General features: G+C 40.6%; 1 protein-coding gene across 3 annotated transcripts in view; it reads right to left on the bottom strand.

Moving 5' to 3' along the window:
• Window positions 1-678: 678 nt before the first annotated feature.
• The window catches only part of LOC141805383 (tenascin-like), a 44,681-nt gene continuing 21,967 nt past the window's right edge, over window positions 679-23,392 (bottom strand). The window contains exons 7-24 of one of the 3 annotated variants that reach the window (XM_074690418.1): window positions 22,899-23,052; window positions 20,187-20,456; window positions 19,884-20,069; window positions 19,709-19,798; window positions 19,212-19,475; window positions 14,851-15,126; window positions 8,514-8,786; window positions 8,140-8,262; window positions 6,211-6,354; window positions 5,982-6,101; window positions 4,641-4,784; window positions 4,429-4,559; window positions 4,214-4,346; window positions 3,754-3,905; window positions 3,506-3,602; window positions 3,266-3,427; window positions 2,843-3,006; window positions 679-1,312 (exon numbers count right to left, since the gene is read on the bottom strand). In XM_074690418.1, coding sequence (XP_074546519.1) covers window positions 1,202-1,312; window positions 2,843-3,006; window positions 3,266-3,427; window positions 3,506-3,602; window positions 3,754-3,905; window positions 4,214-4,346; window positions 4,429-4,559; window positions 4,641-4,784; window positions 5,982-6,101; window positions 6,211-6,354; window positions 8,140-8,262; window positions 8,514-8,786; window positions 14,851-15,126; window positions 19,212-19,475; window positions 19,709-19,798; window positions 19,884-20,069; window positions 20,187-20,456; window positions 22,899-23,052 — 2,994 coding nt within the window. In that variant the 3' untranslated portion in view covers window positions 679-1,201. The remainder of the gene's footprint in view (window positions 1,313-2,842; window positions 3,007-3,265; window positions 3,428-3,505; window positions 3,603-3,753; window positions 3,906-4,213; window positions 4,347-4,428; window positions 4,560-4,640; window positions 4,785-5,981; window positions 6,102-6,210; window positions 6,355-8,139; window positions 8,263-8,513; window positions 8,787-14,850; window positions 15,127-19,211; window positions 19,476-19,708; window positions 19,799-19,883; window positions 20,070-20,186; window positions 20,457-22,898; window positions 23,053-23,392) is intronic. The other 2 variants (XM_074690420.1, XM_074690421.1) reach the window with 2 other exon arrangements.

Here is a 23,392-nt window from a genome sequence, read left to right as displayed (position 1 = left end):
TCTGGTATTAAAAAACACCTGAGGGACAGGTGAGGTTTGATACCATCTGTTTGTAACGATGATACAAGGAAGTAGTTAACAAACAGAGCACTCATGTGATATTTTAACAGTTAATAAATGTTAAAGAAGCTGGTGCTTGGTTATTTTTACAAAATCAAATGTGTGGACAGCCTGATGTAAACAAAAGATGGTGCGTTAAAAGTCACTCTAAAGAAATTAGTCTTATGTTGAGGTTCTTGTTTGTCTTTGTTGCTCATTTATTTAAGGGTGTGGGAAGGTTTCACTTTGTTTCATCCAATGTCTGAAACTCCTCACAGAAGCTTTAACTTCATACTTGATAAATTAGGGAACTCTCTCTGACTGGTAATGTTAGCTTTGGAGCTAATGTAACGGGCACTGTTAAGTTCAGAATAAAAGTTACATCTCTAAAAATGATTTTTTTTAAGTACTTCTTACTAGAGCTTCAGATAAAGGGAGTAACAAATTTATACTTACTTCCTCCAAATTTAGAGCAGACAGTCACCTACATGTCAGAGGACCTGCAGAGAGGGTAAACACTGCCACCTGCTGGGGTAACAGTAGAAGTTCACTGAGCATGCACTTGAAAAAAGAGCTCACACACTTTTATCAAAGTAATATCTTTATTGAAGGTTGCAGACCATCATTCTGATTTATTTTTTATCAAAATAAGTGAAACACAGTTTAAAAACCAGTTCAGACTTTTTTTGGACCGTAAAATAACACAGGACAGCTCTCAGAGTTTATTTTATTCTTTAAAATGTGACTTTTATATATTTTTCTCTTTAATAGCTACATTTAAAATGGAGGATTTTTTTTTTATTCAACACTGAATGATTTTTTTTCTTTGCTTTAGAGGACGTGACGCCTCTTGTTTATGTGCCTTTGACATGATGCTGATTCAGTGGTTTCATGGACTAATTTTACAAGTGATTCTCATGTTAATAAAGATGTTTGGTCCCATAAACCAGGTAACTCACTGACTGATAGTTTCCTCTTTGGTGCAACTTTACAATGTTCTCACAGCCAAACTGAATTTCATTCAGCGTGATTGTCTTTGTTTGAGTTTTATAGATGAACGTGGGATGAGGGAACACAGAAGCTCAGTGGGAGTGTGTGTGTGTGAGTGTGTGTGTGTGTGTGTTTGTGTGTGTGTGAGGTGTGAATAGGGGAGCTCACAAGTCTATGATCGTTTTTTCCTGCTCTCAAAATTCCTGAAGTTGGCCGGCCTGATCTTCATCTCTGCAAACTCGATCGAGTGCTCGTGGCCCTTCCAGTGGAACCAGTTGATCCCCTATGGGAGAAAAAAAGAGAAAAGAGTCATGAGAAAGAGGCTGAAACTGTGAAATATATCACACTTCAGAGTCACTTCTCCTTATGATGCACGTTTAACGCTTCACACAGGGTAGGAACACTTCATGGATGAATCTGATTTTTCCTTTCGCACGACAAAGCTGTTGGAGTGAGGAAAATCCCCAAAGAGTTCCCAAGGAAGGGCTAAAGGGGGGAGGCTACACAGCCCTTAAAAAAAGGACAAACTTAGACCTCACTTCAAACCAAGGGGTATGATAAATTTCCCATGATATCTATATTTTTTTTCATCAGATATCACATCCTTTACTACTTCCTGGTAATATTACCCTTGTTTTGAACTGTTGGTTTTATTTTGAAATCGCTTGTTACAACATTAAACCTAACGCTGCTATAGCGACAGCTACAGCTATAGCTAATCATAGCTGCACAGATGTCAGACCAAGGTAACAGGTTCACAGCGGGTGGACTTTACTCATGGTCGGCGTTTCATGAGTGACTGGACAGACAATCTGCACTCAGGAGCTGCATCAGCTAAGAAGCAATAAAAAGCGAATGTCACAGTATTCAAAAGCTTCTGAATACCACTTTTCATGGCTTAGCTGTCTCATTACTCATGTGATGTGGTTCATCCTTGTGGTGTCTGCTTGCTGTGAGTTTGTCACCCTAATCTGACATCTGTTTATCATCAGTTTGTAAAAATGTGTTTTGTTTAGAAGTGAATACATAGTCGCTCTACCTGCGAAAGCCAGTGAGTATGTTTACCACACGAATGTGACTCGTGGAAATGAGAAGCATGAGATAGAAGGGAGAGAACGCATGAGGCTTTTATTAATTTTTAACACCCCGTGTGGCGTCCGCTGGTGTCCATTCCCAAATGTAAGTCTACTAGAGCACTAAATGAGAGTCGAAGAAGTTTGGCTTTGTTTACAGCACATTTACATATCTGTCCTGGAGATCATTTCAGGTTCTTTGAACTGATTCCTCTTCTCTGCCGAAAGTTTACGCCATGAATTATTTACCACTTGGTTGTAATGGTAACCTCTGTGTAAAGAGTCATACAGGTGCCTGTATTTCTGCACTTCAACCACTTCCACCATCTTGTCCAGGTGTCTCCGTCCGGCAGGTTATAAATTTTCGAGTGTGCACAGTGTGGAAATTCTTCGCGTGAAAAGGACCACCTGAGGAGGCATGGGTGTGAATGAAAGTGACATAATTTGTCCGCATATAACCGCACAGACCCTGTGGACGCATCAAGCAAAACTCAGCCTTGAGTAAGAACGACAACTGGGATTGACCCTAAGTCTTATCGAGTGTGAAGTGAGAACAGTAGCCTGAAATGATTTTAGAGGTGTTTAAAACTGTAAATCATCAAAAGGTCCTTCAATACCTGAAGGATGAAAAACATCAGAGTTAATGTTTACATCAGTTAACCTGAGTTTCTTTACTTTAGAAAAGGTGAAGTTCTGTTGAATTGGGAAGGATATGATACCCAGAGATGATCCATACATACCTTACTGTGACTGTCGTCTCCGTATTTCCCCATCAGATTGACCCGATGACAGTTTTTATACCAGAAGGCTCCTTTATACGACAAGGCGCAGTTTGTGACGGCGATGTCGTTATCGTTGTCGTATGTGGAGAAGGGTCGACCCTGGTGGTACGTCATGGAGTCACCTGGAAAGAGAACATTACACAAAGTTTTGCAGCAGTATTTTGACTTCATTTTCGATACCACTGTCGTGTCGTCCAGCGGTTTGAATACACATTTCTAAGCTCTAGTTTCTGTGCAGATTACACTGCCATGATGGGAGCTTTAGGAGCTAGTTTGATTAACTGTTTCCTCCATCTTGAAACTTAGCACAGACTTATGTTTCACTGTCATCTCTACTGGAAAAAAGGAGTCAAGTGACTAATCCCCCCTACAGCTACCAACCTGCTGTTCCGCTGTATGCTCCAATGTAGATTTTATAACGCGTTCTTGGCTCCGCGATCGTCAGCTTGTCGTACTGAGCGTAAGCTGACTCTCCTTTATCCCTTAAGTCGACTCGCAGCTCATAATGTCCAGAGTTTGTGATTTTATGAAGGTTGGAAAGACCTGTGGGGATATGATATGGGTGAGTAGATGAGGAGAGAAAGAGGGAGAGGAGGCAGAAGAGGAGACAGGTGCTCTTACCCAGCCAGAACTCATTTTTCATGTTTCCAAAGCCGGCAGTGTAGTTCTTCCAGTTCCTGTAGAAATCCAGCTTTCCATTCTGGCGTCGGAGGAGAACCTGAAGAGAAATGAACATCATGAGTGTCACAGCATCTTTAAATTAACCCAACAAAAACAGCTGAGGTCATTTTTCGTCTGTCTCTCAAATGAGCAGCAAGAGTCTTGATTTATGCTTTAGAACAGCTTTCATTAGCCCAGTGTGGACTCACCAGCCATCCCCCGCCGTCCGTGGTCATGTCACAGTAAACCTGGATGGGTTGCGTCTCCTCTCCTGCCACATAAATGGTGTACAGACCCGACGTCGTCTCTCCGTTCAGAAAAATCTGGGCGCAGTCTTTAGGCCGTCTGTACAGCTGCCCAACTAAGAGCGCACATTAAAAAGACATCAACTGAGCACGCTCAGACAACACAGGTGCTTCATCTTCCTCTCGGTTATATAAAAAGGTATCTGTTTGAGAGAGGGCTCGGAAAAACTTTTCCACGTAGAAAAGCCCAGACAGGATGAAAAATAAGCACAGGTGGGATATCGCATTAAAAGAGAGGAATTCAAGCTTGAAGAAATATCTTTTTCTCCTGCATCTGGAATGTTGCATAACACAGAGACTGGAATTATTACCCCTTTAAGTACCACAGTCTTAGAAGTGATGAAAAACAAACTATCACCCTTACTGGTGGTGAAGACGGTGCTAATGTGACGACTCCTCTGAGCTCCGGCGATGGCCTGAAGTCGGACGTTGTACTCTGTGGAGCCGCTGAGCTGAGACATGCTGTAAGAAGACGCTGTGGGGCTCAACACCACCTCCTGACACACAAACACAAAACAGTGAGACAAGAAGATGATGCTGCAGATTAAAGTCTTTGAGCTTCTGAGGAGGTGAACTCACCCTGATTGTTCCATCAGACGATGTGAAGGTGAGAGTGTAACCGGTGACAGCAGCCTGAGGAGGCCTCCAGGTGAGAGTGGCTCCGTCTGTTTGGATGTTCACAGCCGTCAGGTCACGAGGGGGGTCCACGTCTAAACATAAAACACCACCAAAGTGTTAAATCAAAGATCTTTTCTTATAAACCAGGGGATGACAAATCTCTTTACACCGACCTGTGGTGAATTCAGTCACAGCTGAGTCACTCTTTAATGCTTCTCTTGTTGCATGAACTCCGACAGTGTAGTGAGTTCCTGGAAACAGGGAGTCCATCTCAAACTCAACAATGTTCCCGGAAACATGCTCCACTGTGGGGGACACTGTGATAGAGGAGAGTAAAAAGTAGAAATGCTTAGAAGTAGAAAGATTATTTGATTTTTATTCAAACAGCCATATGCTTTTCTTAGAAGATCCACCAACTTGTGATGTCACAAATTGGGCAATTCTCATCTCGAGCTCGCTGTAATCTTGTGTAACTTTTTGAACAAGCTGTCAACACTGCACAAAGTTAGATCAAAGTGTTTATGCCTTTTTTTTTTTTTTTTTTTTTACCAAAAGTTATCTTAAAAGGCTCAATTTGAGTCACATTCACCTGACAAGTCAAAAAGTGTATTTAGTCAATTTATTAAAAGTCAAGAATGAGGCCTAAATCAAACACAAATAATGTCTCAAATAATATAATATAATAATATCTCACTTTTCAACATCTGGAGCATTTTGTTTTGTCATATTCTCCCTTCCCTCCTCAACACCTTTAACATTTTTGAGATATGAAGCCTTTTTCTAACTTGTTTCTATTTGTTGATAAAGAGATTTAAGGTTTTGCTAAAGCAATATTAAAAGAAAATGAAAGTCCCTTTTTATTTTTTCCTCTTCAGAAAAATTACTGACATAAAAGACACTTCATAGAGGTTTGATAGCTCAGTGGTTGTCTGGTTGTGAGGTTTAGATTCCTTCTCCTGGGGCACCCATGATATTTGTCTGTGTCCGGTTTTCCCCACTCTGTCATAATTTCTCATCTTTGTGCCGAGAAAGGAAAATCAACAACAGAATTTTTGCTAAAATAAGACATATACCTGTTTAGAGTCCGGTTTTTGCAAGATCACTGGTCCAGGAACATTCCCTTTAACTTGGAAATAACAGTCAAGAATTTGATACCTCAGTCTGAGCGTCAGAGCCAAATGCTCTAAGAATTACTGTCATTATGCACCTTTTACTGCAGGATAATAGTGGTGACTGCTCCTCTAAACTGTGACGTCTGTGCAGGTTGTTAAGTGTGATTAAGACACCCCAGTATCACAGGAAAAACAGGGCCAAAGCATGAGGCCATGATATCAAAGACAACATGTTCTTAAGATAGGTTTTAAGGTGCAACCAGCCGATCTGCTGCCTGACAGTCATTCCAGGACAGTTTTAACATCCAACTCGTATTAAATCAGTCTTTGTGTGTTGACGTTCTGTGTGTCAACAACTAAAGGTGTTTTGGTCACAACAAATGACTGCAAACAGAAACACACCTGACTCAACGCTGTAGGTAATGACGTAGCCATCCACGGTTGCCACAGACGGCTGCCACATCAGCAGGGCTGAGGTGTCGGTGACGTTAGCCACAGTCAGACCCTGAGGTTTGTCCAGACCTGGAGGGAACAAACAGGAGCACAGTGTTTTATGGCTTTAATTCAGTTTTCTGAGAACTGACTGCAGCGTCATCACAGAAAGGTAAGGGAAGGAACAGGGAGAGCCAACCTGTGGTCACAGTGTCGGTGCTGGGGTCACTTTCCTCCAGACCCTTCACGGCACTCACGGTCACCTGGTAGACTTTCCCTGGGATCATGTTGGGCAGTAAAGTCTGGAGCACGCTGCCATCTACAGTCAGCATCATTGGACTTCCTGTGAAAAACAGAGACGACAAAATAAGAGTCTTAAACCAGAACACTCATGTTGTGTATTTAAATGAACTTTCTTTGGTAATGTAGGCTTCACTGTGGTGTCTAAGTGAGACTTTTCTTTGCCTTTTATTATTATTTTTTTTTCAAGATGGACAAAAATAAAATTAGCTGTCAGTAGAGCTGCAAAAATCAACTCAAACTTACAAGTTTTTGCTCTCCTTTTCTATAACTGCTTTGTATCCTTTATACTGAAGAATTATGAAAAATAAAAGTTTAAAAAATCAAGAGTCTTTAAAGGGGCTTCAAGATGCAAGTAAAACTTAAGCTGGAGACCCCTTTGCCATTTGGAAACAGTTATAGCTGTACAAATGACTTTTCAAGCTAAATGAGGGGTTAACCATCAAATGACTTCCAGCTTTGAGAGAAATCAGTGAGCTGATGCAGACCACTGAGTCTGAGACCCGGGGTCCAGAAAACTATGTCCAGATAGAGAACTACTCAGAATGTGTCAGATTATTAATAACTTGATTCAACTTGAAACTGGGTTCAAAGTTTCATCAGTTATAACTTATGCTGATTGACAAACTAATTTAATAACTCACAGCAGCAGATGTCGCTGGTGTTTCAATATTAAGTGTGACTCTGTTAACTGGTGATTGTCAGCCAACAATCACTGACACTTCTTCAGTTAACAGAGTCACACTTTACTCCAAAACACCAGTTGTAATATCATATCTGGTCAACAACCAAGGAACAACCAGATGTTTTCATTCTGCTTATAGTTTGAAATCAGGGTTTGAAGAATGCTGGAGCTAAACTCTCCTCCCTTTGCCAAATGAGTGCACATCTTTCTGATGACATAGGTTGTAAAAGGGTTAACTTTGTGGGGTCACTTCTTTCTTACCTCCGCCAAGGAGGTTGTGTCTTTGGGAGAGTTTTTGGGTAAACTACATAACTCAAAAAGTAACAGAAAGATCTTGATCAAATTTTCAGTACATGTTCAAATTGGGATAAGGAAGAAGTGATTAAATTTTAGAGGTGATCTGGATCACCGTCTGGATCCAGGACTTTTTTTAAAGATTTCTTTATCATTGTGAGATAGGGCCGTTTTCACCATTTGTGTATATAACTCCATGATAAGTGGTTGGATTGCTTTGCAAAACAATACAAGACAAGGTCACCATAACTTCTGACAGATGTTAAAGTATGATCCAGATCATGGTAATATTCTGGATATTAAGATCTGGAATATGAAAGATGTACTGGATCATCATAATTTTCAACACTGTCAGGTAACAAATTATCATACAAACCTGCAACTAAGAACAAATTGTAGCAGACATTAAAGTAGGACTTAGGTGTTTCTTGACAATCTCAATATGCTTGGCTGAGGTCTGCGCTCTCTGAGTGCTTTTCTAGTTTTCAATTGATTTTGGCGCCCTTCTGTGGACAAAAGATGGACACCCCATAACTTTTCTTGTCTTCTCCTGTGCATCCCAAAATCCTCAGACTAAAAAAAAAACAATCATCCTACTTTCCTCTATTGAGAATATGTACTGTTAGAAATGTAGGGAAGGTCGTTTCATCACCTGATCTGACACCTACCCCCCTCTCAGACGTTTCAGACATTAGACTTAAAGTACAGAAACTGACAGTCTTGTTGCTGATGGTCTCAGTTGCTTTCAGGAGTTAATAAAGAGGCATCAGTATTAATTTGAACCTGTTTCAAAACCGATAAAAACTCATCACAGGAGCTTTAAATCGCCGCCAAACTTCATCCTCTCACCTCCTTCAAATGGCACGTAGGTGATCCTGAAGCTGTCCACTGGAGAACGTGGCATAGACCAGTGAACCACAGCGGAGGAATCAGTCACGTCAGAGAAGTGAAGTCCCTTTGGAGTGCTCAGGCCTAAGAAAGCGTAAAAAGGAAACAAGTGCAGACAGGAAACAGAAAAAAATGCTTAAATAAGGCAAATCACGGTCGTCCAATAAAACTACTCATACGATCCAAGTTCAACTCCTGAGTCAGACATGGAGCTAAGCCTACAGTGGGATAAAGATGATTAGTGGGAGAGTGGGTGCAGCTCTGACAGCAGACGCTGCACCAAGAAACCAAAGGAAGTCGTTAGAATGAAACTTCATCCTCTGACTCTCATATACCTGTCTGAGCAACCCCAGTGATAGGTTGGGAGCGTTGGTCCAACGTGACACCGTAAAGCTCTATTTCATACTCGGTGCCGCCCATGAGTCCGGTTAACACTTTGGTACGTTCATCTCCCCGGACGCTGATCTCCTGAGGATGTGCTAACCGTTTGCTGTCTCTTATTTTGATCACAAATCTGTCGAAAAGGTCGTCGTCAGCCGCCCATGAGAGGCGGAAACTGTCGGCTGTGATGTCAGAGACGAAGAGATGCTCCACTTCTGCCTCCGCCTCTGCTTAGACAAGGAAAACACAATGGTGTAGCAGGTTTGGGTGGGTTTTTTTGATAATAATCATGAAGGTCTGAGAAACGGACAAAGACGCCAGGTTGGAGAGAGTGAGCAATCAGGCAGGAAGGTTTCCTGGTGGTACAGCGAAAACCGTTTAGTCGACTATCTCAAGTGCCAGTTAGTGAAAACCACGGGCTACGAAGCGTGAGTTTGGGAAAGTTCAGAGATAAGATGCTTTTTAAAATGCTTGTTCAGAAGATCCCAGACGGAAGACTCCAAGGTCAGCCTTGGTGCATTCAGTGCATTCAAAGAGAACAATTGAGGTTAAAGGTCAAATCATCGGACATTTCATGCTCAGAATGTCTCTTTGATTTTTCAGTGTTTTCCAGCATCTGATTTCTTTTTTTTTTATTTTAAACATCTATATCTTTTCATTAGAGTTTCAGCTGTACAGCCAGTACAAGTGCCTTCAAAAGTTAGCACCATATAATAATCCCAAAAATAATCTGAAGGAAAACACACTTTAAAATATGAAAACTTGTTCATATTTTGGAGGTAGAAAGAGAAAGACGAGAGCTCCGTATCCTCTGCTCTGTGGGTTAAAGAAAGGTGAGATCATTCTGGAAAAGAAGAGTGTGTTAGGATTAGAGTTACAACACACACCTGAAGCATCACCATCAAAACAGGGTAGGAGTATTCATCAAACTAAAATATATGATGCTTGACTGGATAAAGTGCAGAGCTTTAAACTGGAGAGCATCCAAACCCAGACAAGTCATCTATCGTTGGGATAAAGCTAACTTTTTTTAATCGACAATAATTGTAATAAAATAAAGGAAGAACCCTAGACTTCTAGATTTTCTTAAATGGAACCTTGTCGTTTGTAATCTCCAAATCTTCTGCTCCTTTTATAAATTCATTTTACGTTGTAAGTGCTTTTTTTATTCATCCTATTAAAAAATATTTAATGCTTCTGTACTGATTTTTTGCTGTCCATCTTTTTCTTTCATATTTCTTTCCTACTTAACATTTCAACTAATATTCTATTTTTCTTGATTTACTGTGTCTAAAGCAGCTATAATTACGGAATTTTTGGATTAATTTAGTATTTCTAAACCTGAATTTTCAAAACATTTAAAATAGTAATTTTCTAGGATTGTGCCAAAAGTGTGGTCCAAATTCGTAAATCATGATATTTTGTTGGTTTGTTATTCTTTTGTTTTTTGTTTTGTTTGGTATACTCTTGTCAGTCTTTGATGTTTGTTAAAGATTTTTTTTGGGAAAAAAATAAAAATAAAAATAACTTTAATAATAATAGAAATAAATAAATGATGAAACAAATAAGTAAAATTTTAATTGAAAACATAAATCATGGAAAATTCATTTTTATTCCTCACATTTTATAATAATAATAATAATAATAATAATAATAATAATAATAATAATAATCATAATAATAATAAAAATTATTATTATTATTATTATTATTATTAGTAGTAGTAGTAGTAGTAGTAGTAGTAGTAGTAGTAGTAGTAGTAGTAGTAGTAGTAGTATTAAATTTTTATTTTAGGCCAATTCCAATTCTTCCATTGAATAACAAAGATTAAACCAATGCATTTCTGTAACATTGAGCTTTGCTCTACTTTAATTCAGATGAATTATTGAAAATTAAAGCTGTAATGGTACTCAGGACCTTGAACAAAAGCTCAGATCATGTTCCATTTGTACCTACTTAAACTGCACAAAAAGCAGATATTTGGGGGGCTTGAATGGGTGATCTCATTCTTTGATGAGCTTTAACTTGCCGAAGAAATAACTTAAACATTTTGCCCTTTGAACCACAATTTTTACTCTGCACACACAGTTTTACCAAAAATAAAAAATGAGGCGTACATATCAAAGTGTAACTCTATGACAGACCTTCCAGGTTGTGATGGTGAGACTTCAGAAAAGGATTGTATATCATGATGGTCGCAGCTATACAGTAGTTGCATCAGAGTTAATCCAGAGAGCTGCTCTTTGGATTAAGAGGAGGGGACTTTGCAGTGAGTGGTACCTGTCACAGCCACTGAATTGAGAGGCCGAGAGAGCAGCCCTGACTCTGACACCCCCGTCAGCCTGACCTCATAGCCTATCCCCGTGATGAGGCCCCAGATGTCCAGGTGATTTTGGTTTCCCGGCACAGTGAACTCCTGAGGCTCCAGCAGCCAGCCAGAGTCTGTCACCACTATGTGAAAGTTTCTGAAGCCACTGCTAGAGGGGGCTAAATCCTCCTGAGGTCTCTGCTTCACCTCCCACGACACACGGAAGCCGTAAGGGGTGATGTTGGAAATGGTCAAGTTTTCCACTTTGGGGAGAGGAGCTGGAGGGCGATGGGTTTGATTTTTTTTTTTTTTACAGTGAAGGTGGAAACATGTGGGAAGGGAACAAGGTGTCATTATGAAGGAAATGTCTGCAATGGTTGCAAAAGCAAATCATGAAATCTGTTCACTTCCTGTGAGATGATCAGCCTCAGTGAAGCTCACAACAAAGATATAAACATAGATTCTGAAGCAGCTGCTGACAGTTTCAGATGTGAGTAAATACTGAGTACCTGTGACGGCGTGGGCTAAGACAGAGGGAGTGTGGCGCCCGTGAGATATACCATAAAGCTCAATATCATAGCCTGTAGCATCCATCAGGTTTGAGATGGTAAAGTTACGTGCTTGGCCCGGCAGTCTGAACTCCATCGTATCAAACTGCTGCTCTGGGTCACTGACCCTGATTACAAAGCCATCAAAGTGGCCTGACAGAGTGCTCCAGGACACGCTGAGGTTATGTGGGCTCATGGATGAGGCAGCTACAGGCCCCAACTGTGGGACGTCCTCTGAACAGAAACAAGAGAAGAGGGCTTTTTTAGTCAGGTTGAGCTCATAAGTACGGTATGCACATGCTGTGTTGAAATAATGCGATACCTGTTGAAGCTACGCCAAACAGAGGCTGTGTGTTCTGGCCGCCAACGCTGGCGTACAGCTTTATGTTGTAGCGTGTGCTCGCTTTGAGCCCGGCCATGACTGTTGAGCGCATGTCTCCGTTCAGAGTGCGCCCCATCGCCTGCGAGGGTAAAGCAGACTCTCTGACTTCTACTATAAAGTTATCAAAGGCCTTTTCTCCTGTCCGCCATGACAGAGAAAATCTGTCTGAGGTAATGTTAGAAACAACTAGCCTGGACAAATCAGGCTCTTTAGCTACAGAGGGGAGAAAAATATGAAATATATATTCACTAATGGCAATAAAAGCATGATCTTTCTCTTATTCACATCTAATGTATGCAAACATGCAGAGAATTTACTTCAGAATTTTACATCAACAGAACACAGCCCTGTGTTTTTATTACCATGAATATCAAAAGTCGTAATACCTGTTGATGCCACAATACTGATGGCACTTGTTCGGGCTCCCTTGTAAGTCCCATAGAGGTAGGCTATGTAATCAGTGCTGGGCCTGAGCCCTGTGACATCATAGGACTTCACAGTGTGGGACACGTTATATTCCTTTGGCTCCATCAGCCAATCAGAATCAATTATTTCCAGAATAAAACCATCAATTTCTCCATCGGTTCCGTTCCAGAGGATCGTAAAGCTCTCTGACGTTAAGTTTGAAATAAATAGTTTGCCAAGCACTGGATGATTCACTGAAGAGAGAAATCTTTATTAGAGTTTGAGCTGTTACTTCTGACAGAGCACAAGCTAAGACTCGATTATTAGAAGCTACTTAGAGCTATGACTAGAGCCCAAACAACATGGGATGTTTGAAACCACTATTAAATGCGTTGTAAAGAAAATAGTGCAGGCTTTCAGATTAGTGTCTCATTTATTGCACGGATGCTGACTCTGCTCTGGGGTCTATGCTGCTGCTCTACCTGCCTTGGATTTTAGGTATGCAAATGAAGGAAAGTGGAAGTGTGCTCTCCCCGCTTTGACGTTTGGTGTGTGTGTAAATGAAAAAAAGGAGGGGTGTGCTCTCTTTGTGTGGCCTTTGAAGTATGTGCATGTAAGAGAAGTGTGCTCTACCTGTCTTTGCTTTCTATATTTGCAAAAAGAAGGAGGGTCTTTGCTGCTGCTCTTCCTGTCTTTGCTTTTAATGTATGCAAATGTTATATAGAAGAAGGGTGCTGTACCTGCCTCGGAGATTTTTGTATGCAAATAAAAAATGGGGAAGTGTGCTCTCCCCACTTTTGCATTTAGTGACTGTAAATGCAAGAGACAAGGGTTGTGCTCTCTGTGCATGTCCTTTTAAGTATGTACATGTAAGAGAAGTGTGATCTACCAGTCTTTCTTTCTATATCTGCATGTGACAGAGAGGCCTTTGCTGCTGCTCTCCCTGCCTTTCCTTTTTATGTATGCAAATGTAAGATAGAAGAAGGGTGCTCTACCTGTCTTGACTTTAGATGCATGGAAATGTAAGAGGGAGACAGTATGATCACCGTGCCTTGACTTATCTTGTTTTCACATGAAAGAGCAGGGAAGTGTGCTCTACCTGCCTAGTCTTTTTATACATGTAAATGAAAGAAAAAGGAATTGTTTTCTTCCTCTCCAAGCTCCAAGCTTCAACATTTCCTGAACTCATATGGCAGGGTTCCCAATGCAGAACAATACCATAATAATAATAAGTAATTAATTCTTCGTATTGAAACATGTCTTTTCTTGCATCATTGTGGGATGTTGTACGTAGTATGGTGCAATTTCATGCCCTGTAATGGTGTGACTTCCTTTTCAATCCTATCATATTGGCTAGTTGATATATGCATCCCATCAGTCAGGCTCTAGTTATAGAATAAAGCATAGTGTGAAAGGAAACTCACCACCACCAATTTTCACTTCCTGAAAGCCTGAGTAGCTCAATTAAAGATTAATGACATGCATGTTCTTGTAAATAAAAAGGTTCTAATTTAGCAGTTTTTATATCTAAACTAAAATCTTTTCATTGCTCTTTTGATAAGAAATAGATGTACAGGTATTGCAGAAAATGAAAAAAAGAGAGAAGCCCTCAGAAAACCACCAAATAGTTCTAACCTGCTTGTTTAGGTGTATGTAGCGTTTTAAATGTGGAAATACGATGAAGATGAACCAAAAGTGTTTGTTTCACATGCAAAGGTAGATTCTCATCATGCAATTCATCAATTCAACAAAGAGGTTAGGTACTTCCCTGCAAATTTTTTTGCGGATCAACACAAGAAAGCTGCAGAGACTTTAAAGAGCTGTGCAAACAGGAATTATTTTAAATGCATGCAAACATGCAGCAGACTGTTTAAGCACCATCCAAGTTTACTGTTAAACCTGAGTTGATGTTATGAACTCTTTACCTTGATAATGACAAGAGGTTCTAATCATTTGCCACCTAATAGTCCAAAAGGAAATGAGTGTGTTTACTTTAACGTTTTGGGAAAAAGGGAATCAGAATCTACCAAATCAGACACCAAAATCTGCAAAACTAAACTGAGCAAAGTGTGTCATTAACAGAAGCTGTCACTAAAACTCACGCGAGCACTGACACATCCACGGGCAAATGATCCCTTCAAGGTTAATCGATTACACACTGAATGACGGTTGATGGGGTGAAATGAGACGGTCACGCAGTCATGGTGTGACGGACGTGTGAGAGTGAGAGTTATTGGTTTTGCTTTTGCAATCATTGCAGCACATCAGCGTCAAACCTCACCACGATGCAGGGGATGGTAGGGGGGAGGGATGGAGGGAGGGGGTGTCATGCACTTTGGAAACTGGGATGGGGGGGAGTAAGGGTGAACATTTGAGGGGGCATTTGAATGGTTCAGTGATGCGATTTCATCACCCTGCCCTCTCTCAGTAAGACAGAATCAGTGGCTGGAGGGTAAAGAATGGTTCATGGCATGTTGGTTAAGATGAAGAGAACAGTTCCTGGTTGGACAGTAGTAACAAAAGAGACATCAGGGTGTTATTCTGTTCTTATTTCATGCAGCGAGGTGTGGACACTCCAGTGTGAGATGAAAAGAGGATCTAGTGACTGAAAGAGAAAAAAGGAGGGACAGAAGGCTGGCTGCAGGTACCTGTAGTTGCTTCAATGTACAGGGGTTCGAGGAAGGAGCCCTGATGCATCCCAAACACACCAACCATGTAGCTGGTGTTGGGATTGAGCCCGGAGATGCCCAGGCTGAAAGCGTCTCCAGACACACTTAGGTTCTGGCTCTCTGCGAAATTCTCCAAGTTTGTAACCTCAATCACAAAGCTCTCAAACTCCCCACCCACGGGAGTCCAGGACGCAGTGAAGCCGTCCCATGTGTTTTCAGAGATGGTGAGGTTCACCACCATGGGCTTCAGCTCCTCTGGTGGACAGACAGATCAGATTGTGGTCAACTGAATGGCAAGACTAAGTTCAAAAGTCATTATTACATATCCCAAGAAAAGGTTTTAGAGCGAAGCATGAGTAAGGAAGAAGACATTCAAAGATGTTAGGGATGGTCAGAATCCTGAGATAGAAAGGCAGATTTTGAAGGTTTAAGTCAGAATGCTAGGAAAAATCAGAATACGGAAATATGAGTCCAAATTTTGGAAGTCTAAAAACAAGTCAGGTTTCGCAAATTTACACGGGATCCTAGTATTCTTAGAATAAGGTCAGAATTCTAAACGTTACATTTAAATTCCAGAATTTTCCAAAACTCAGAATCCCAAAATTATTGTCAGAATTCTAGACTTCTCAGAAAAAGTTGTGATTCTGAAATGAAATTCAAAATTCAAGAGTGCTGTAAAAAAACAACTAAAAATAAAATTCAAAGATTTAAGTCAGAGTTCTCTGATAAAGAAAAAAAATTATAAACATACTGAAATTAAAGTTAGACTTTTAGCATTAAAAACGAAAAAAAAATAATTGAAAATTAAGGTAAGGATATTGGAATCCTAAAAAAAAATAGAATCCAGAAATCAAAGACAGAATTTTAGAATTCCCAAATAAGAGGTTGGAATTCTGGAATCATAAAAAAAAAATTAAAAAGGCAGAATTTCCAAATTTACATCAGAACTCTATGATACTAAAATCAAAGTCAGGTTTGAAAATTGATTTCAGGGTTTTAGAATTCTAGAATAAAGTCAGAATTCAAAAACTTTTGGTCAGAATTCTAGAATTCTCAAAAAGTCAAAATACTGAAACTGATTCTGGAATTCAGAGTGCTTACAAAAAATATTGAGGGAAAATTTAAGTTGAAATTTTGATGACAAAGGCTCCAAATTATTTTAAGTGGACTAATACCCTTCTGAACGAAAGACCTCGAAACATTACACAATTTTTTTCTTACTTATTTAAAAAAAAAAAAATCAAAGAGGTATTGACATCAATACATTTGAGTAAAATCTTTGAATACCATTAAAAAATACACCATCCTACTAATATTTGAAACCAACTTTTATCTTAAATGATTCTACCTCAAAATATTTCTACTCTTTTATCATAATCCTTTTAGTCTGAAATTAAAAGCTGTCTTAAAGCAGACTTAAGAAAGACAAAGGTGAGTGAAATTAGGAACAGTCAACCATCTGAGGAACACATAAAAAACATCCTGAAACATGGAAGGCATTAAAACAAAAGGAAGTGATGATGATTTGTGATGAAAGCTGACAGACAAAGAAAACAGAAGCTCCATGTACCTGTGGTGACAAAAGCTTTAAGAGGAATTGATCTCTTTCCTTCCACCAGCCCTTGTATTGTTATATTATACCGTGTTGAGGGAATCAAACCCTCAACCTCCACTTTCCTCACTCCTCCTGGCAGTGAGGTCACATGTGCCTCCTCCCCTGACTGAGCACTGACCTCCACCACAAAGTTATCAAACACCTCATCAGGCGCTGACCACGCCAGGCTTACACCAGTGGAGGTCACGTTTACCGTGAAGTTTCCCAACGAGTCCAGGATTGAGCTCTCAGGCTCCTCACCTGAGCTCATTACATCAGAAACAGAAGTGGGAGGAGCCTCTGTTGTGGTGGTGGCCTCTGAGGTGGGAGGAGCATGTGTAATGGGTGGAGTTGTTGCGGTGGGAGGTTGTGAGGTGCTCAGGGGCTCTGGGGGTTGAGTTTCCAGAGCGGTTTGTGGGGTTGTTGTGACATTTTTGATGCTCAGCATCAGAGCATCTGCAGAGGTAGGCTCGGTTGCTACAGTGAATAAAAGAAGGTTAGTGAACGGGTTCGTTATCTGATCTCCTGATGTCTGAAAATAAACCTGTGAAGAAGACATCTCGTTAAAATAAGCGTACTGTTGCGCTCAAGTCTGATAGTTTGCATTAAGTTTCTTATCCTTGAACCTTTTCTTTTGTCTTTTTGTCAAACGTTCTCCTGATTGTTTCATTTCAGGCAGCAGCCGAGGCATTAATGACACCTGAGTCATTCAGAGCCATTAATCTTTGAAGTTTCTGAGTAGTCCACAGAGGTGGAAGTACTCAGTCATCTTCAAACTGATGGTGAAGCCATGCACAGCCGTTTTGTTGCTGACTCTTCCAAAGACTCACTTCTCTGACATGCTGCTGAGGTGTTTTGAAATTTCGTCCGACTGTCAGAGAACAATTTAAAAGTGTAAATGGGCTTGAGGACGATGAGTGATGAGGATGAGGATGAAATGAGGCTTTCAAAGAGAAAAACTGCTGCATTTAAAAGTAAAACGCAGGAAGAAATCTAGTCCTCTTGTTTTCGAGGATGTTATCTGCTTCAGGAACAAAATGCTCCGACTGCAGATTTCTTCTTGCATTTACAACTTTTGGAAGCAGCATTTTTCAAAAGCTTTCACTGGGTTACAGATGATGGGGATGAGGATGAGATTTTGTGCAGATTCAGCTACCTTTGTTGGGGTTTTCATGCTACTTTAGCATGACATGAAAAATAAGCATGCACATCACGCCAAGCTAGTTCAACGGATAGTTTGACCTTTTAGGCCAGAGGCTTTGTTCAGTGTGCAGGTGATCAGATTGAGAAATTAACAACTCTTTGTGCTTATTTTTGCAACACACTCCTTGTGGTGATATCAATGAACTCATAAGACACTAAAATATCTACCTTGGTCTGGCAGCTTTTACAGACTGTCCTGTAAAGTCTGTAAAAGCTGCTCTGACGCATTTTCCACAACTTTAGTTTTTAATGCATGTAATGGATTTACTTTGCCTCCTTTTGCATCATTAATCTGATCATGGACTGTTGTTTTCTTGCAGCAGACACTTAGGAAAATGTATCTTAAAGTTTAGATTAGACCTTGAAAAGCTGAATAAGAAAATAAGGTCTGCAGTCTGAACAAAGCCGAACTATCTCCTTAAAACTATGCTCTCAAAAAGACTTTATACCTGTGACTGCAACAGCTTCGAGTAGCGCAGATCTCTGGCTACCGCTCACTCCAAAGAGTTTGATTTGATACTCTGTTGACGCCTGGAGGCCGCTGATTCTAGAGCCAGTGGCATTTCCAGGAAGTTGAATCTCTCTCACGTCTGATAATATCTGAGAGTCTTTGTACTCTACTGTGAAACTATCATAGACAGGGTGAGTGTTCAGTTTCCACAAGAGGTCAAATCCGTCAGGCGTGATGCCTGAAATAGTCAGCGGTCCACTCAGGTCCTCGGGCTCTGTCCCAGAGAACTGGGACTCTGAGGGGTCTAAGTTTGAAAAGCTAATGACATTGTCCTCTGCGCCTGTAGGAGCGGTTAGCTCACGGTCGTCTGAGTCAGCTAAATAAAATGTGAAAGAGGCTACAAGAAAAACAAAGACAAAGGCACAAATCGAGAGAGTGTCAGTTAGATGTGAGGGCATATTTCACATTACCGTTTGTTGCACATTTATCTCCCGCTGGGATCCAGAAATCCCAGCGCTGAACTTATTATGCTCTGAGTTTCAATCCTGGTTACACTAAACTCTTCTTCACATGGTCATTTTTTCACAATTGCAAATGAAAATCAGCAACTGACTGACTGACTTTTTAAAAAAAACATTAACTGTTCTCTGGGGCTTCTTCACAATAAAAGTCCCCCAACTTATTGCGCCATTAAGGGCTTTTAATGTGAAGCAGCAGCAGCAGGAAATCCTTTTCATGCAGTAATGCTTACTGGGTGCAAACCTGGTGCTGTGTAAATTGAATTAACAGCTAATTAGATTGTTATTGACACATCAAGGTTTCACATCAGTGTGTTATTTCCTTATCTTTGAGCTTTAGAAGAAGTTTAAAGCATCAGAACAGATGTAAAGAAACAGAAAACTACTTAAATAAAAATAAATTCAGAAAGGTTTGCATTAAAGACTATTAATAGTCATACAACCTAAAACTTATATCATAATTCCCTAAAAAGCTTGTTCCAGCCCTGAGGGAATAAAAATGATTAGAGGAATGTTATCTTGCTTCTGAGACTTGTGTTGTGATCATGTTTCAGTAAAGTTGTCCTCCACCCACCTGTGGATGCAGACAGAGTCACAGGTGAGCTCCTCTTGTGCCCCCTCTCTGCAGCCAAACTGAAGCTGTAGCTCAGCCCAGGAGTCAGGTTTGACAGCACGTAGCTTGTCGCCGCAGCCGGGATCTCCACCTCCTCAACCAGTCCATCTCCGGAGACGTACACCAGCCTGTAAATGCTGATCTTTGCTTGTGGTTTCTGCCACCTCAGAGTCAGCGAGGTCTCTGTGGACTCCACTTGCTCGAAATCTGTCGGAGGATCGATGTCTGTTGGAAGAGAAAAACAAGCGTGAAACTCCCTGATGGTAAATTTCACACTCTGATATTTTCTAATTTATCGTCACTTCTGTGACACGCTTCGCTCAAATCACAAATCACTTTCTCCCCATCGGTTTCATTTCATCACCCCACTTGTGTCAACACATTTTCTGTCTGTGTGTGTGTTTCGTGAAGGGTGTGAAGGACGGCTGTTTGCACAGCTGTTGGGCAGCTTTTCTCACCAGTTGCTGCGTTGGTAGTAGCAGGGAGACTCTCCCTCTCATTCTTCACAGCAGTCACACCGATCCCGTACTCCGTCCCCGGCTTAAGGCCTGTCATATGGAAGGGAAAGACCATGAAGTATGACTAAAGGAATCAGCGAATGGAGATAATTTACTTTGATAAAAATCCTCTTACCAGTGATAGTTGCTTGTGTAGTGTCTCCTGGTCTTCGTGGGAACAGCTCCTCGCCGTGACTCGCTCCAGAGATGGGACTGTATTTCACTCGGTAGCCGCCGACATCAGCTTCACTGTTGGTCCACTCCAGAGAGATGCTGTCGTCTGTCTGGGAAACAACCTGTGGGTCCTTGGGGGCATCCAGAGCTAGAGCAAATACATTTTTTTAATCATAAAAAATAAACTTTTAAGTAGGTATGACTGAATGCTTCTAGGATGAGGCTGCAAAGAGCTTCAGTTTCAAAAATATAGATTAAATCTAACCTGTTGTGAATGTGGTGGTGACAGGCTCACTGACGGCCTCTCCGCTCTTGGACAACAGTGACACTCTATACTCTGTGTCTGGTTTCAGACCGTCGATGCTGTACTGTTTGTCTGGAGGAGGAACCTCCACACTGGTGTCGTCTGAGGGGTCGTAGCTGGGCCCGTAAAACAGAGAGATTTTGTCCACAGGAGCCACAGGCTGAGACCAGCTGACCAGGGCTGAGGAGTCTGTGACGTCCTTCACCTCCACCTGTCGGGGGGCGTCAATCTCTGAAGAGGAAATAATCAGAAATAATCTTTTAGGAAGAGCTGTACTAATTAAGCAATGCTCAAATTATTCTTTTGGTATCATTTTAAAATCAAAAGTTTTAAAATGTGTCAACCTTTTGCTTTATTTTAACGTACCTCCAAAAATATACAATCCCTCAAGCTGTAGTGAAACTTTACATCAACTTTGTATCAAGAAATAACAAAACAAAAAATAGATTAAAAAAAAGAAAAATTTGAAAAAATCATGGTTAAAATTAGACCTGCTAAAATTTGGTATTTTACCTCTAACCGTGGGCATGTTGGTGTAAATATTTGGCTCGAAACACCAGTTAGAGCTGCAGCCTCTCAGATTTGTTCCTTGATTTGAAAATTATCATCTAAAATATTTTTTAAAAAATTATATATATATATATATATATATATATATATATATATATATATATATATATATATATATATATATATATATATATACAAATTCTGGCTCAACTAAGCAGACTAATTCATTTTCATTTACCACAATGAGTTAAATTCATAGATATCAAAATACTTTTTTTGAAATTTTAGGAAAAAGTTCCTGATCTCGATGTTGGGTTTGGGTTTTATGTGTACGACCACGTTTATAAGGTCTTGTAGTTTCCCCAAGTCCTCTAGAAACCTCCTAATGACAAGTCTAATGTATATCTTTTCCCTCATCCAGGATTTGTTCCAATCATGTCGAAACTAATATTACAGAGCAAAGAAACAAAATATTGAATAATTTCTTCACAAGCGTATTGTTTTTTTAACCTTTGGACCCCAGGTTGTACAAAAAGATGACCTGGCTAGCAGCTCCCCCAAAAGTGACACAACAACACCCAGAGCTTTCCTTGCTGACTGGCTACAGTGTGGTTACAGTAACACACCAGCCACCAGGAAATTATTGTTTTGTTATTTTGTGTTTAAAAGAATCAGAGAGCATGCCTGGAAAAGTATGTCTTCTCTTCTTTCAGAAAACTTTTTTTTTCTCTTGCCCAAATTGTTGAAGAGTTACAGTAATGAGAGCAACTTGCATCAGTTATATCCTGTGATTGGAACAAGGTTTCATGTGGGTTCCTATGCAGTACCGTAATACCCTGGGTATCACCATGAAGCTTGTCTTTTCTTCTTTGAGGAACTGTGTGGCCAAAATGGTCGAGTAGTTATGGTAATTTAAAGAGCTCTTGTATGGGAGTGCTTGGGAGTGCCTGCACTTTGATGGACTTGTGTTAACAGTGTATTTTTTCTTTCAGTTTTACCCGTTGAAGGGTCACCACAACAGATCATCTGTTTCTGATTTCTTGTCTGCATGTTGATTTGACACAGTTTAGCGTCATATGCACTTCCTGACAGTACCCTCCCCCTTTAACCGGGCTTGGAACCGGCACTAATGAGACAACTAGCTCGAGCAATTTTGAGTTTGGTGTCATGCTCAAGGACACTACTGCATGTGACTGTCAGAGCTTTATTTTGAGTTTGAATTTGTAACTTGACGCTATAAAAAAAGGATTACACAATGACTGACAGCTCTGCAGATATATAAGCCACTGTGGGATTATAAGAATGCAAAAAACGGCATCATTTGACACAGAACCTTCATCCAAAGTAGAGACGTTTCTATCAAGTGTTGGAGAAACACTTTTTTTCATGGGCAGGATTCAGACCAAACAGAGCTTTCTGCTATGTTACATGCCACATATGTCTCCCATGAACCCACACAGGAAAGCGCTTGTGAAATTTTACGGCTTCATCCTTTCTTTCCCCAAATCTGTTCATGACCTGACAAGTTTCAGTGTTTGTCCTCTTCATGTGTTTGAGTTCTGATTAGTCGACCTCTCTGGAGCGAGTATCTTTGGTTACAGGGAGCGTGCCCACCTCAGCCTGCCTGCACAAATAAATGACTTCAGACGTGAGATGGTGTGAGACCCACGGGGAATCCACCAGCAGAGGCTTGTAAAACTGATGCTTTTTCCATGCACAATGAAAGTAGTCTTGCCTGGCATGTTACATCAATTGCATAAGAAACTGGAAGCATTTCACAGAGTAACGTATGGAGCAGCTCTGCTGTAAAACTTAAAGTGAGGCAGAAGACAAAAGTTAGGAGCGAGACTGAGTGAAAGTGAAAACAAAGCTATTACATGGTCATGCTAGACTGAGATTTAATGTTCCTGAGTGATTGCTCTGAAGCTTCAATGTGGTAGATGGAGCTATGGAGAGCCGGAGGGGATTTCCTGTTCTTGCTCTTTTTCTCATTATGGAATTTCAGTATTTGATATTAATGTTTTTTCCTCAGATCAAACTGTGAACGGGCACCAGGCGGAGCAGGAAAATGACATTCCATCTGAAATGGATATTAAGCAGCAGATGGTTGCTTTTAACGATCAGTTAACTCTTAAACATGCTTGTTTACGGGCTCGAACTCACTGGTTGTGACTCTCTTGGATGCCTCGGGTCCTCTGGTGTCGTTCTTGATGATGCTGACACCGACTTCATACTCTTGTCCTGGTCCAAGGCCTGACTGGAGGAACTGGCTCTGCGAGGATGGGAGGGTACTCACCACTTTTCCGTTTTCTTCTTTCTATTAGCAAAACAGAAAGATGACAGGAAGCACACAAGACAACAGTTAAGAAATTGCTTTAAGTTGGCACTGAACATGTCAGAGGTAAGATTTTTCACACACCAGATTTAAGCAGCAGATTCTTACAAATGAGCAACACTGGAGCCAGTTACGGTCGAACAGACCACAAACCAAACCTTCTGTAGCTGAGTCAAAAAGCATGGTATTAGCTAAATTTAGCCACAGAATCAACACATGCCCCAGACAGAAGAGTATATACATTTCTTTTATTTGTATGCACATATATTTCTGTTTTTGTCGGGCTGTTGGCATGCTGATTTATGACATTTAATGAACAAGG

This window comes from Halichoeres trimaculatus, unplaced genomic scaffold, assembly GCF_033239565.1.
Source record: "Halichoeres trimaculatus isolate MK-OKI-2021-1 unplaced genomic scaffold, fHalTri1.1 fHalTri1_scaffold_16, whole genome shotgun sequence".
NCBI classification, from domain to species: Eukaryota; Metazoa; Chordata; class Actinopteri; order Labriformes; family Labridae; genus Halichoeres; species Halichoeres trimaculatus.
Note: the sequence above shows the minus strand (reverse complement) of the source record. Positions and strands in the feature narration are given on the sequence as shown.